At 41.1% G+C, this 16,277-nt stretch overlaps 1 protein-coding gene across 8 annotated transcripts in view; it reads right to left on the reverse strand.

Moving 5' to 3' along the window:
• Positions 1–871: 871 nt before the first annotated feature.
• The window catches only part of MIA2 (MIA SH3 domain ER export factor 2), a 139,970-nt gene continuing 124,564 nt past the window's right edge, over positions 872–16,277 (reverse strand). For 5 of the 8 annotated variants that reach the window (XM_080640859.1, XM_080640858.1, XM_080640861.1 and 2 more), the window contains 4 exons: positions 12,796–12,918; positions 4,303–4,361; positions 3,425–3,644; positions 954–2,368 (listed from right to left, as the gene is read on the reverse strand). In XM_080640859.1, the coding sequence (XP_080496985.1) occupies positions 2,220–2,368; positions 3,425–3,644; positions 4,303–4,361; positions 12,796–12,918 (551 nt within the window). In that variant the 3' untranslated portion in view covers positions 954–2,219. Of the gene's footprint in view, positions 2,369–3,424; positions 3,645–4,302; positions 4,362–12,795; positions 12,919–16,277 lie in introns of all 8 variants that reach the window. The other 3 variants (XM_080640863.1, XM_080640864.1, XM_080640862.1) reach the window with 2 other exon arrangements.

Here is a 16,277-nt window from a genome sequence, read left to right on the forward strand (position 1 = left end):
TCAGTCCTCCGCCTTCCCCGGCTCCCGAGTCTCCGCCCGAGAGTCCAGACTCCCCCCACAAGAGCGTGGGTCCCCAGGGGCTCGCCTGGAACCGGGGTTCACTGCAGTCAGAACTGGGGCTCAGTGCAGTCAGAATCCTCTGACTCCCCTCCACTAGGGAAAGCCTGTGGCAACCCCCGCAGCCTTTGTGCGCACCGGCGAGCGCGCGTGTGCGCACTTTCAGTCCTTCACCTTCCCTGGCTTCCGAGTCTCCGCCCTAGAGTCCAGACTCCCCCCACAAGAGCGTGGGTCCCCAGGGGATCACCCGGAACTGGGGTTCAGTGCAGTCAGAACTGGGGTTCAGTGCTGTCGGAGGCTTCCTTCCCCCTTCCGCCAGAGGAAGTCAGCCAGGCTCTCAGCCGCCCTTCCTCTCTGCGCGCACAAAGCCCCTTTGCCGTACCTCCAATTCTCTGTGAGCTTTTCTCCTTCCTTCTAGTTGTAGAATTTTCACTCAGCCTGCTTTCCTGTGGTTCTGGATGGTGTCCGTTCTGTCTTTTAGTTGTAGTTTTGAAATTGTTGTGCGAGGCAGCAGTTTAGGTGTTTACCTATGCCGCCATCTTGGTTTCTCTCCTAGAACCCCAAAGTATTTTAAACTATTCAACCCATGTCAAGTCTTTCTGTCTTCCACCATGCTTTCATCCAGTGCTCTCCCTGCCTCCTCTAGTCTTTGCTTCCTCAGTCTATTACCACTCTCTCTACTATGTTTGATTTGCCTTCTCCTCTCTCCTCTTCTGACTTAAGCCAAAACTGGTCTTCCTTATCCTAGAGCAAACAAAATTTCACTTGACTGCAATTGTCTGCATCATTCCTCTTCTGTTTCTCTTCTTCTTTTCACTTTACCATTTTAAAAAGTAGTTTCTATTTCCCCCTGAAATCTGGCTTTTAAGTGTAATGATGCTTTTACAGTCCTCATTCTACTTAATATTTTATTCAAGCATTTCACACAGAATCTTTCTTTTTACACTTTTTTTTTCCTAAGGCAGGATGAGAATGGAGAGGGAGTGAAATACCTCACAAGAACACTGTTCCAAAGAACACCTGGGCTGGCATGAAGTGTTCCAATTACAAATGCATCATTGCTTTGCTCAAGAATATTTAATCTGTCTTTTGGCACCAAAAAAAAATCCAAGTAAACAACTAGAAACAACCAGCCTCTTAATATGAGGATTGTAATATTTATTACCCTTTCATAATCATAGTAATGTGCAAGAAGACTAACAGAATATAAACCTTAATTAGGGAAACATTCTCAAGATAATTGAGTCCAAAGCTCAATATGATGACACAATGCCTCAGTATAGTTATCCTATAATAAACTCAACATTCCCCACTAAAAACAGTAAATATCTTACAAATGAAGAAAAGAAATAAAATAAGGAAACCAATGAAATTTACCATTAGATAATATCCTGGTTTTCTTTAAAATATAATAAATTTTGACCGTTAAAAGTATATTAATTTGTTGCATCAGGTTATTCACATCTATTTGCGAGATATAGGGCACACTTTTGGTAAGATAACTGAATGGAAAAGACCCATAATAAAGCATTAATTGTGAGCCTCAAAGCTACTGGGAGAAAGAAAAAAACTAATGTAACCATATTTATGACAAAACTAGCTGACTTTATTATCAATGTCAAACAAGTCTTTAAATCAATTAAAATTTATTTAATGAAGTATAAGTTACTTTCACATTTGTCTATAACCATAGTAAATGCAGTTCTTGGCATAAAGACACAGCCTTTGGAGTTTAAAACATCCCCAATTGCAAGATTACATAAAGGAAACTCCCATTATTGTTTATGTGATAGTGGATTCGTTAACCAAATTAAAATAATTATACTATGTAGAATAAAATAAAATGGAAATAATTTACTCATAAAATTCATATTTAAATCATCTTTATTTACAAAATACTATCCTGAGAATGTAGTTCCATTAAGCTCTAATTTGAGCGTAAGTATAGTCACTTAAGTAACAGCTGTTACTTAAACTGAAAATGAGAGAAATCAAAATTACTTTTGATACAGATCATGTATCAGAGAAATGTACACTTGATACCTATATAATCTTATGTCACCCCAATTGTTTTAATTAAAAAAATAAAATAAAATAAAGAAAAATAATTGCTTTTGAAGAGAGACCAAAAATATTGTCAAGTTTCTTGTGGTTCTGGATGTTCACTCAGTAGTAGGCTCATTTGAAGGTGGACTCAACCCTGATGGGACCTCACTTCTACTTTCTGGATGTGAGGAAGGGGGTGGGGGGAAAAATCCAGCTCTTGGGGGAAGATAATGAGGAAAAGCTCTCGGTGAGTAGACGTTTCTCACTGTTCAAAGAGATTAATAAAAGACATTTTTAACTTTAACCACCTGTACTGAAGCCCTAATAAATCATTAGCTTATAACTTCCAATCTTTACATTAAAAAATTGACAGCAGAATTATTACTTGATCTAACAAATAAATCTTTACACCATTGAGATAAACATACTTTCTTTAACTACACATGATTAAAGGGAATATCATAAATTTTAGACCCAAATTTTGTCTTATGAAAATCTAACATCTTAACACTTTTAAAAAAGAATTACTTCAAACTATACAAACTTACTTTTAAAAAGTTTCCATGTAATACAATTTTCACTGGACTGAAAATTCAGACTAATAATTCCCAGTTCCAATTTGATGATATCATAAAACATTTACAGCTATATCAGAGACTGTCTTAAAATTCCCCAAAAGAAGTTAATTTTAATTCACACCTTAACATACAGAAGGAATGATGGAAGGCAATGACCACACCAGGCAAATAATAGGCTTCTGCCTAGTGTTTGGTAATTATGTACCTATTCTATAGAAAACTACAGTTCTAAATGGCAATGTATAGATATAAAAGCAATAAATTATTCAATCTTTCTGATGTGAGGCTGTGAAAGAATTTCAATAAATTCAACAATTAGTCCAAACACATTTTAAGTTTTAAATGAGAACTACTTTTAAAAAATGACTTTAAAAATGTTAGCCAGTAATTTTAATGCTAAAATATAAAATGTAATTATTTTTACTAAATGGCATAGTAACCAGTTTCTATCAAATAAGATACAAATAATTTCAGTCTTAACATAAGACTGAAGCAAAAAGCCAATGATTTTCTTGACAAGTGAAATACAGAAATTCTTCCACAGTATTGAGATGAATCAAGCTGAAACTCATTACAGTCTACTGATGGTTGGCTGCCTTCCCAATACTGAAAAGTAATGGTATACTCACAGAATGTGAGAAAGGTTTTCCTCCACTGTAGTACCACATGAATAGGAAGTAGACTTAATATATGTTATTTACTCTATAAAAACACACATTAATTAAAAAAAAAAAAAAGCATACTTGCAAATGGAGGAGGTGGTGGACCGGGAAAGTCTCCTGGAGGAAAATAATCATGGGAAGCGCCATACATGCTTCCCGGAGGTGGAGGAAAAGGAGGACCTCTTCTCAGGTACGGGCCCCTTGCATCCATTGGAAACAATGGGCCTCTGACTGGAGGAACAAAGCCAGGGCCAGCTGCTTCACTTTTGGTGGGGAGAGATGCATCAGGCACATTTAAATTCTATAACAAATTGACATATGGCAGTCACTAAAAATAAGAGCAAAATTTGCAATCATTTTCCCAAAAATCTTAGGCTTAGAAAACCTGAAGCACCTAGGCAGAAAGTACTTCATGATAGTCTTTAAAAAGCTCCAATAAAAGACTATTTTCTATCTGATGGATTTTTGCCATCACAAATATTTTATTAACTCAATAGAACCAACAAAGTAATATTCTTACTAAAGACATGACAGAATAGACCAAGAGTACAAAAATATACATTCTTTTATCAAGTACATACTGAAAAAAGATGCTTATGTTTGTAATTTCAACATAAGATGGCCAAAACCAAAATTGTAAACATAGTAACAAAAATGTACTTTAAAACATTTAAATAAAAGTCCAAGAGGGAAAATCCAAATTCTTATTTAACTATAGTACACTAACTCAAGCCTCTTGTTTGTAGACACGTTACAGTCTGTAAGTTGTATTTTCTCACCATCAGGTACGTTCCAGAAAAGAAACAGCTATAATGCTAAGTAAAAAGTCCATATATTTGTCAAAATGAATGAAACACCTTTATATAAAAAAATAGATTGCTAGCTAAATTTCTATTCTAGTAAACCAAGAGATTAGAAAGCTCCTAAATAATGAATAAAATTCCACTTTCAGTACTTACACCAAGATCGTCTTTGCTATCATTTCCACTGGATTCCATTTCTGAAGACTTTGGCCCATCTAGACATAAAAGTTATTAAACTATGACAAACGCATGCCTTATCACCCTATTCCTAGAATAGCCCCAGATCACAAAGGATGTTGACACTTTCCCACTCCCCACGTCAGCACATAAACCAGCTTGACACCAGCACCCTGTATTAGGGCCACAAGAGCAGCTTGAGGTCCCTGGGAATTTCGGTAGACTCGGCGTTCTACAAAGGCATACGGCAGCTTATCCCGAGGCAATCCTGCCACAAGCAGCCTCATGAGGAGACTTCTAGGAAGTAGCATTTCTATCCCTCCATTCTTTTCCTTCCTTCATTTTTCTCCAGCCTTACTTCCTTTCTTACCTCTCTCTCCCCTTTGCTCCTTCTTTTCTTTCCTCTTACCCTTCCTTCCTTATTCCTCCATCAAGAAGCACAGACTAGAGTGCCCAGTCCAGTTTGGCTCAGTGGATAGAGCATCGGCCCGTGGGCTGAAGGGTCCCAGGTTCAATTCCAGTCAAGGGCATGTACCTCAGCTGCAGGCTCAATCCTCCATGAATTTAGCCACTGTTTCTAAATAAATGTTCCTGAACTTTGTTATCAAGAACTACTTAGTCTCTGAGAACATTCCAGCCTAGATTAATCCAGTTCTAATTCCACTCTTCTTATACCTGAGCTACTTAGCACTTCTGGGGGAGAAATAAACCAAAGCCGAGTATCACTACAGGCTGATAGATCTCCAGCCATACGTCCAGCTGCCCTCTGCCTAGTTTTATGTCTTCTAAGCCGGTTTTCTCCTCAGCAATTTTAAACCTCCATTCTCCTCAAACCTACTATACCAGTCACTTAGAAACTTCCTTAACTTTTTGTAATCAAACATATAAACATAATAGCAACTATATTCCTATGATCTTTCCTCCTATTATAATGGAAAAGGATCCCTCTAAACAATCTATAACCCTGATTCTGTGCTCAGAATCCTTCCCCTCCAGCTTCCTCAGGGATTTTCCTCTCTCTGTTGCCTTGCTCCTCCCTTTTTGCAAGTCTGTCCCAATTATTATCTAAAAATGAGACAGCAGTCCAGCCAGCACAGCTCAGTTGTTGAGCATCAACCTATGAACCAGGAGGTCAAGGTTCGATTCACAGTCAGGGCACATGCCTGGGTTGTGGGCTCAATCCCCAGTGGGAGTGTGCAGGGGCACCAATCAATGATTCTCTCTCATCATTGACGTTTCTATCTCTCTCTCCTTCTCCCTTCCTCTCTGTAATCACTAAAACTATTTTTTAAATGAGACAGAAAAAGAGAATCCCCTTACAGCTAGCTTCCTCTCCCCTTAACAATCAAGAATTATTCTATACATATAGTTCAGAATTCCTCCCATTTTGTTCTCATTTTACTGAAATCTACTTGCAACATCAACTGGTCTATTGAAACTGTTTTCCCCAAAATCAAAAAATCTTTTTTCTGCAAATTAAAATAGGCCTCTTTAATCCTTGTTATTTCTCACCATTGTTGACTACTCCTCCCTCCTTAGGTTTTTAAATATTTTTGTATTGATTTCAGAGAGGAAGGAAAGGGAGAGAATGAAACATCAATGATGAGAATCTTTTATCGGCTGCCTCCTGCATAGCCCCTACTGGGGGACTGAACCCGAAACTCGGGCATGTGCCCTGACCGGAATCAAACCGTGACTTCCTGGTTCATAGGTCGATGCTCAACCAGTTAGCCACACTAGCCAGGCACTCCCTCCCTCTTTAAATCCTCTCAGTCTTTAATTTCTGTGTCATCCTTCCTTCTATCCATCTCTTCTTTTTAGCTGCTGCTCTTCAGTCTCTTTGGTGGAATCCACTACCTTGGACCATCCTTACAGGGTGATCTCCTCAGAGTTCCACCTTTGGCCTATCCTAATTCTCTCCTTGAGAAATCCCCTCTACTGCTACATTTTTAATTTGATGTGTACTACTACTGACTTCCAGATGTGTAATTCCAACCTAGCTATTTCCCTTAGGACTTGAAAGCTTGAACTGCCAATCTGAATATTCATGGAGGTATATCACAGGTGCTGCTAATTTTGTAACTTCAAACTGTAGCTTACAATCTTTTTGTCAAAGTTCCTACTGTTCCTTGTTCCTTGTCTCAGAAAAATGAATGGCCCAGATGACATAGCCAAGATTCCTTCTTCTTCACTCCCACATGCCTTCAATCCTATATCCTTCCAATTCTATTTTCTCTGTTTAGTCCCATTTATCTATCCCCTTTGCTAATCACCACCATCACTCATGTAGATTCCTATCGTAAGTCTCCTAAAAAGTTACCCTGTCTCCAATCTTAATCACTCCCTCCAAATCTATTTGCCATAATACAATCACAGTAATTCCTCTAAAATGCAGGTCTGATTATATTATTTCCCTGTTTAAAATTCTTTAATGTGTTTATCCTGTGAATAAGGTCCACATTTCTGAACAGGTTTGCAAGACCCTGAAAACCCTATGCACTACTTACCTCTTCACCAATTGTTTCAATATTCCTGGACTCACACTTGATGTTGCAGCCATAACTTACTAAACACTCTTACTTCTAAATCTTTAAAGATGCTATTCTCTTCTAAATCATTATCACCATCCTTTTGGTCCAGCCAATTCCTCCTTTAGTTCTTAGCTTACTTCCGCCAAGATTTTCTTGATTATCCCATGCACAAAATACTAACACTTCATCTTGGTGAGTCTCCATATGCTCTCATAACATTGTGTACTCATTACTTTGTCACTGTCATACAAGTGCTATATGCCTTTGCTAAACCTCAAAGTGTAAGGAATGCTGAGCTCCTGTCCAACCCTGAAATAGAGCAACTTCCATAATGCCTGCCATACAGTAAGCATTCTATAAACATTTAGTGCCTCAATGGCTGGGTCCACTACCCTCTCATTTCAATAAAGTATAGGGATCAAAACCATGGCTTAAGTCAGACAGACATGGGTTTAAATCCTGCCTCAGAAACTTCCTATCCTGAGATCTTGTGTACCTTTTGGAGCCTCAGTTTCTTTACCTATAAAATGAGGACACTAATGTCAACTTCATAGGTTCATTGTAAAAATTAAATGAGATAATTCACTTTCATTCAATGAATGATTACTGAGCACTAGTGTTAGTCAATGTGTTTCCACCATGTCTCTCACCATTCTCCTTTGTGTAAATACCAAATACTGACAAATCAATGGTAATATGTTACGTTTATATAAAACTCTTCTGTTCACAAAACACTTCCACACACATTAACGCATTTAGTCCTCATGAGGCCTTGTCAAGTGATTAATATCTCAGTTTTACAGCCATTAACCAAATGACTCATGCTGTCGTTTTCCTCTTTATGTTTGCCTTGCATGCTGTTCATTATTATTAGTGCAGACACCCACCTCCCAATTAATTTTTCAAATTCCCTCAACAACAGCTCAAATGCCACCTCCTTCATGGACTTTTCCTTGATCCTTCAACTAGATGAACATGAAAACAGCCTATTCTCTAATGAGACTTACTATTCTCACCAGTATTAAAGATACATGTCTTTCTTCTCTATTTAATTACTAATTTATACTAATAAAAGAGTAATATGCTAATTAGACCAGGAGATCTTCCGGAGACCTTCCAGACATCCTTCCAGAAAAAGCTGGGGGCTTGGTAGGCCTGCAAACTGCCCCTAAACGGCCCTCAGCCCCTCGCCCAGGCCAGCCATGCCCCCCAGTGGGGACCCTCACCCCAATGGGGGCGTGGCCAGCCTGCAAATGGCCCTCAGCCCGTCATCCAGGCCCACTCCACCCCCAGCGGGGACCCTCACCCTGATGGGGGCGTGGCCAGCCTGAAAACAGCCATCAGCTCCTTGCTCAGGCTGGCCCCACCTCCAGCAGAGACCACCCTCCCCGACCCTGATGGGGACATGGTCGGCTTGCAAACTGCCCAGCCCCTCACTCAGGCCAGCCTCGCCCCCAAAGGGCAGACCAGCCAGCCCCCACCCGTACACCAGGCCTCTATCTATCTATACTAATAAAAGGATAATATGCTAATTAGACCAAGAGACCTTTCAGAAGACCTTTCAGATGTCCTTCCAGACAAAGCCATGGTGGCAGGGCCGAGGCAGAGGTGGTTAGGGGCGATCAGGCCGGCAGAAGAGGGCAGTTGGGGGCAATCAGGCTGGCGGGGGGGACAGTTGGGGGTAAGCAGGCCAGCGGAAGGAAGAAGTTGGGGGTGAGCAGGCCGGCAAGGGGGGAGAGCTGGGGGGGAGCAGGCTGGTGGGGGAGGCATTTGGAGGGAATCAGGCTGGCAGGCAGAGTGGTTAGGGACGATCAGGCAGGCAGGCAGGCGAGCGGTTAGGAGCCAGTGGTCCCTGATTGCGAGAGGGATGTCCGACTGCCAGTTTAGGGATCGGGCCTAAACTGGCAGTCAGACATCCCCCGAGGGATCCCAGATAAGAGGGTGCAGGAAGGACTGAGGGACACCTCCCTCCTGTGCACGAATTTTGTGCACAAATTTCGTGCACCAGGCCACTAGTATAATTATAATAAACTGTACCTTATTATAATTATATTGTTTGCAATGTCATGCAGAGCACCTTCTAAATGATAAGCATTTAAATATCTGATTAATCAAATATTGTTCAAATACCCCAAAAAATGAACATGTAAAAAATTTTAAATAGCACTTTAGTTATACATATACTAGAAGCCCGGTGCACGAATTCATGCACCAGTGGGGTCCCTCGGCCTGGCCTGCGGGATCGGGCCAAAACCAGCTCTCGGACATCCCCTGAGGGGTCCCAGATTGTGAGAGGGTGCAGGCCAGACCAAGGCACCCCACCGGTGCATGATCGGGGCTGGGGAGAGACGCGGGAGGTTGGCCAGTGGGGAGGGACTATGGGAGGACTCCAGGGTATGTCAGGCCCGTCTCAGTCCCGATTGACTGGACCCCAGCAGCAAGCTAACCTACTAGTCAAGAGTGTCTGCCTCCTGGTGGTCAGTGCATGTCATAGAAACTGGTTGACCAGTCGACTGTCTCCCCCTGGTGATCAGTGTATGTCATAGCGAGCGGTTGAGGGGACTTAGTATATCATTAGCATATTACACTTCGATTGGCTGAACAGACAACCGGACACTTAGCATATTAGGCTTTTATAATATAGGATTTTCATTCTATTAAGCTTGAATTAATGGGGGAAAACAATTTAAAAAACCTAACAAAAAGAATTCATTAACTAACTAGAGGCCCGATACATGAAATTTGTGCAAGAGTAGGCCTTCCTTCCCCTGGCTGCCGGCACCGGCTTCCCTCTGACACCCAGGACCCGGCCTTCCCTCCAGCCGCCGGCAGGCACCTGGGACCTGGGCTTCCCTCCGGCCGCCGGCAGGCACCAAGGACCCAGGCTTCCCTCACAGCCCTGGCTTCGTCTAGAAGGTCGTCTGGAAGGATATCTGGTCTATTTAGCATATTACACTTTTATTATTATAGATAATAAAAATCCAAGCCATAGATCTAGTTCTTTGCTTATTATTCAAAAATCTTTTCTAAAATAATAAACACTTCAAAAAAATAACGCCCTCCCCCCAAACATATACCCTTTCCTGAGAAAACTTTTACCAATATATTTATATTAACTTTCTACTGATGTTTTAATCTTTTTATGTTCTTAATGTTATATACTTCTGATGGATACATTGGATATATACTATATTTCCTAACTTCAGTGCGTTGCGTTGAGGTGGTTTAAGAAAAAGAATGCCTGAAAAACAATAGGTTCCTCATTAAATGTTAGTTAAATCTAACTACAAAAAAGAAGCCAAGATGGCGGCATAGGTAAACACCTAAACTGCTGCATCACACAACAATATCAAAACTAAAACTAAAAGACAAAACGGACACTATCCAGAACCACAGGAAAGCTGGCTGAGTGGAAATTCTACAACTAGAAGAGGAAAGCACAATGAGACTCAGAGAAGCTGCAAAAGGCTGAGGTACAGAGACTCGCACGCAGAGAGGACAGGCGGCTGTGTGCGCGGGCGGCTGAGTGCGCAGCTGGCTTTCAAAAGCGGGAGGGAGAAGGAAGCTCCCGACTGCACTGAACTCCAGTCCTGGGCAAAATGCTGGGAAACCAGACTCATTCAGGGGGAATCTGGACTGGCAGGAAAAGAGAAAGCACACTGAGACTTGGGAGCTGCAGAAGGCAGAGGTCAGGAGGCACGCATGCGCAGAGAGGACTGACTGCTGAATGCACGGGAGGCTGAGTGCACGGCTGGCTTTCTAAAGTGAGAGGGAGACAGAAGCTCCCGACTGCGCTGAACTCCAGTTCCGGGCAAGTTTCTAGGAACCCCGACTCATTCGGGGAGAAACTGGACTGTCTGGCAGTGGGCGAAACTCGAGGGCGGTTTTCTCTCTGAGGTGCTTGCAGCGATTACTGAGGGATACTGAGACCCAGGGGCCTTGTAGGGCAGGGCTGACCGGAAACCAAGGCTGTCTGCTCCGCCCTGAAACTCCACCCCATCCAAGCTGAGCAGAGAGGCTTTTGCAATTTTGCAAGTCTTGTCTCATAAGAGTGTCTCCAGCACAGAAGTTCTCCCAGCGTAGACACAGCTGATCCTCACAGCCATTTGGCCTGGGGGTCAATTTTTCCCAGTGATAACAACAACAATCAAGACTTAACTACAACAAGGCTGAGCACACAGTCCACAAAGGGGTGCACCAAGAGTGTCCACCTCAGGTAACTGGGGAGGCTGAGCCACTGTGCCCTAGAGGATACTTACCACACAAAGCTATTCTACCAACTCAGGGAAGCAGCCAAAATGTGGAGACAAAGAAACAGATCACAAATGAAAGAAATGGAGGAAAACAAACAACTGGATATAGAGTTCAAAACCACAGTTATAAGGTTTTTCAAGAATTTCCTAGAAAAGGCCGATAAATTTAGCGAGACCCTCGAGGATATAAAAAAAAAGGACCAACTAGAAATTAAACATACACTGACTGAAATAAAAAATATTACACAGAGACCTAACAGTAGACTAGAAGACCGCAAGAATCAAGTCAAAGATTTGAAATACAAAGAAGCAAAAAACAGTCAACCAGAAAGGCAAAAAGAAAAAAGAATCCAAAAATTTGAAGATAGTGTAAGGAGCCTCTGGGACAATCTCAAGCGTACCAACATCAGAATTATGAGGGTGCCAGAAGAAGAGAGAGAGCAAGATACTGAAAACCTTTTTGAAGAAATAATGACCAAAAACTTCCCCCACCTGGTGAAAGAAATAGACTTACAAGTCCAGGAAGCACACAGAACCCCAAACAAAAGGAATCCAAAGAGGACCACACCAAGACACATCATAATTAAAATGCCAAGAGCAAAAGACAAAGAGAGAATATTAAAAGCAGCAGGAGAAAAACAGTTAATTACCTACAAGGAAGCACCCATACAATTGTCAGCTGATTTCTCAACAGAAACTACGCAGGCCAGACAGGAGTGGCAAGAAATATTCAAAGTGATGAATAGCAAGAACCTACAACCAAGATTACTCTACCCAGCAAAGCTATCATTCAGAATTGAAGGGCAGATAAAGAGCTTCACAGATAAGAAAAAGCTAAAGGAGTTCATCACCACCAAACCAGTATTATATGAAATGCTGAAAGGTATTCTTTAAGAAGAGAAAGAAGAAGAAAAAGGTAAAGATAAAAATTATGAACAATAAATACATGTCTATCAACAAGTGAATCTAAAAATCAAGTGAATAAAAAATCTGATGAACAGAATAAACTGGGGAATATAATAGAATCAGGGGCATAGAAAGGGAGTGGACTGACAATTCTCGAGTGGAAAAGGGTATAGAGGTGCGGGAAGAGACTGGACAAAAATCATACACCTATGGATAAAGACAGTGGGGGGATGTAAGGGCAGAGGGTGGGGTGGGAACAGGGTGGAGGGGAGCTATGGGGGGAAAAAGAGGAACTACTGTAATAATCTGAACAATAAAGATTTATTAAATTTATAAAAATAACGAAAAAAATAAATCTAAGTACAAAATGTTTAAATAAGATAATTGATCAGTCCATCAATAGAGCATGTACTCAAATTATTTTTCTGATGAATTTTCACATATCCATTTACATAAACCTAATTTCCCTGATTACTAAAATGGATATATGTAAATTTACTGAAAAAATTAGAGAATTAATCAAGAAACAGAGTAAAATTTTCCTTCATAGGTTCACAGAGTAAACCTATGGTGCCCAAACACCAATCACCAAATATATGTAGATGCCACGGATGTGTACAAAGTAACAAGAAACATAAAAACAGGAAAATTTCAGGAAAGAGATTTTGGCCCTAAGGCTACCACAGACAGCAATTATATGGTCCTTTGTTCAGCTTCTAGTTCTTTAATTTGCCACCATTACTAAAAAGTATTTTTAATACATACACACAAGTATTTCTTACCTGCTTTATCCAGTGATGGCATATTAAAACTTCTGAGTTCTGCGGGTCCAGAGAGTCTACCAGTATTAGAATAAAATCTGTCTTGCCTTTGTGGAGGAAGAGCTGGATCAGAATAAGGTTGGCCTACAAAACAAGTTTTAAAATATTTTCTTCAAAATAAAAATAAATCAAGTTTACTTAAGTTTAATATATTGAACGTAGAAACTTCTCTTGCTTCCTAAAAGATAATATGGTAGACAAATAGTAAAGAATTTTAGGAAAATTACATATTGCACTAAAAGCAAAAACTATTTGCTTTTGTAGTAAACACAAGTATGATATGCTACACTGGATTTTAAAAGTTCATTTATAATGTGTAAATTAAAATACAGGGTGGGCCAAAAGTATGTTTATAATTGTGAATACATGAAACAGAGTTTATTATCTTTTTTTTTTAGAAAAGCAAGGCAAGAATTTATTGACCACAACAAAAACACACTTAGTACAGTAAAACAGAGAAGGGCATAGAATAAGCAACAGGAGAACCTAGGCTGGGCTGCTTTGGCTCACTGGGAAGGTGGACTTGGAAATAGGTTCAGGGGGCTAGCCCAAAATGAGCTACCACTGCCCATTGCTCCACTTATTGCAAGTCTCATGGGGTCCCTTGGAGTTTAGGAGATAAGTGCTACTCGGGAAGAAGAGGGGGGAGGGAAAGGCATGGCATGCTACCTGGAGGGAGAGTGCTCAGAGTTTATTTTTGTATTATTATTATTTACTAGAGGCCCAGTGCACGAAATTCGCAGGGATCTGGCCTAAACCAGCAGTCAGACATCCCTCTCGCAATCCGGGATTGCTCGCCCCTAACCACTTTGCCTGCCTGCCTGCCTGCCCCTAAATGCTCGCCTGCCTGCCTGCCTGCTTGCCCCTAACCACTCGCCTGCTTGCCTCTCACCCCTAACCGCTTGCCTGCCTGCCTGCTCACCCTAACCACTCGCCTGCCTGCCTCTCACCCCTAACCGCTTGCCTGCCTGCCTGCTCACCCTAACCACTCGCCTGCCTGCCTCTCACCCCTAACCGCTTGCCTGCCTGCCTGCTCACCCTAACCACTCGCCTGCCTGACTGCTCACCCCTAACTGCTCACCTGCCTGACTGCTCGCCCCTAACCGCTTGCCTGCCTTCCTGTGCCTGCTCGCCCCTAACTGCTTGCCTGCCTGTCTGCTCAGTGTGCGTCACAGCAACCAGTCATTTCATTCATTCTGCCATAACAGTTGCTTAGGCTTTCATAGATATAGACTATTGTACTATTTTCCATACAACTGTAAACCTACTTTTGTCCCACCCTGTATATGAACATAATTTAGTTATATATATTCATTCAACTTTAAATTTTAATAATAGAAGAAAGTGAATACAACAAAATATCAAAGAGACTTTGAAAAGATAGCTACAAGCAAAGAAAGAAAAAATAGAATATTTTGTCAGTATAGCAAGATATTTAGCAATAGAGACAACGATAAAAGAAATGGTCACTAAAGCAGAAAGAGTACTATTCAGAAGTCATTGGTGATCACATTTTCAGTAACTTCAATATTTTGGAATTTAGCATCCTTCCAAAACTTAAGGGGAAAATGTCTGACCCAATAGATAAATAGAAGGTTCATAATGTTCAGATTAAGGACATTTGGATAGATGCAATATTGGGAACAGACTCTGAATCAGGAGCTTCAACAGACACCCTACTTTGTCCCCAGGAGTTAAGATGACAAAATGGTCATTCCTGGGTTCTTATTATCATTCTTGAAAGAAAATACATAGTCTATCTCATCTTTGATAGGTGATGGTAGACTTTTGATAGATTAGGTTTGCATTTTCCCCCAAGTACAAAAATATGGGAAGGTCAAAGGTGGTGAATTGTATGACTCTCTCCTATCCTTACAGATCTGGACAAACAGCCGCAAACTACCTTTCATAACTGTCCTAGGAAGTTCATAATGTGAACTCCATACAATGGTTAAGATGTCAGTCCTCATCTGACTCAGTCACATGGGACCTTACTGATATAACTCTCTCACACCAAGCCAAGAAATCATCTGGCATCAACCAGAATCAAGAGAAAGAATTACTGTATATTTAACTAGAGGCCTGATACACGAAATTCGTGCAAGAGTAGGCCTTCCTTCCCCCTGAATGCCGGCACCAGCTTCCCTCTGGCACCTGGGACCCGGGCTTCCTTCCGGCCACTGGCAGGAACCCGGGACCCAGGCTTCCCTCGCAGCCCCGGCTTCGTCTGGAAGGTCGTCCAGAAGGACGTCCTGTCTAATTAGCATATTACACTTTTATTATTATAGATGAATTCCCAAGGGTCAAGGGATGTGACTAAGGAGAAAAAGATATAGATAGGCTTGAAGGCTCATTTTCTCCCCCTTTCAGAATCTTAGCAAAGAGCTGTCTCAATTGGTCTGAATTAGCCCAAGGGAAGAAAAGACCAAGGACCAAGAGCTAAACTGAGTTTTCCCTTCCTACTTCAAACACGGGATTAATTAAATGATGGAGTTGGGCAAAGGGATAAAATAAGCAAACCTGAAAACCTCACAACCCTTTCTCTTTTTTTTTTCTTTATTGATTAAGGTATTACATATGTGTCCTTATCGCCCCATTGCCTCCCACCCCCCCACTCAAGCCCTCACCCCCGTGTTGTCTGTGTCCATTGGTTAGGATTATATGCATGCATACAAGTCCTTTGGTCTCACAACTCTTTCTTATTCAGGTCTCAGACACTATATCATTATTCTGCTTCTAAAATACATCACCACAATACCAGCAACTTCAGAAATATGAAATTTTGCTACAAGTTTTCTATTTTACAAATCATATACCCATGGTGCCCTCTATTGCCAAAAATAATCGATTCCTTAAATCTACCAGAGCCTATTATGTACCAGGGTACTAGTGATTCAACATTGATTTTGATACAGTCCATGCTCTTAGTCTAATGACAGAAACACATACACACAATGTGATCAATGCATTAGTAAAGAGGCATACAAATAACATGAGAGGTGGCCTATCTAATTCTGATTGAAAAAATAAGAAACGTTGTCAAAGAGGAGGTAAAGCTTGCCCTGAAAGTCAGGAAGAATGAACAAGTAAACAAGGATATTCTGGTCAAACTCAAATATATATATACATATACACATACATGTACATGTACACATACACGATGTAATAATTATGTGAAAGGCGTATGACCAATGAAAGGCTAAAATACAGAAAATAGGACATAAATGATTCCTTTCTTTTTTGCTTTCTTTTTTTTTTTTTTTAATAAATCTTTATTGTTCAGATTATTACAGGTGTTCCTTTTTTTTTCCCCCCATAGCTCCCCTCCACCTGATTCCCCACCCCACCCCATGCCCTTACCCCCCGCCACTGTCTTCATTCATAGGTGTAAGATTTTTGTCCAATCTCTTCCCGCACCCCTCACACCCCCTTCCCCGAGAATT

The sequence above is a fragment of the Plecotus auritus genome (genome assembly GCF_963455305.1).
Source record: "Plecotus auritus genome assembly, chromosome: 1".
Classification (NCBI taxonomy): domain Eukaryota; kingdom Metazoa; phylum Chordata; class Mammalia; order Chiroptera; family Vespertilionidae; genus Plecotus; species Plecotus auritus.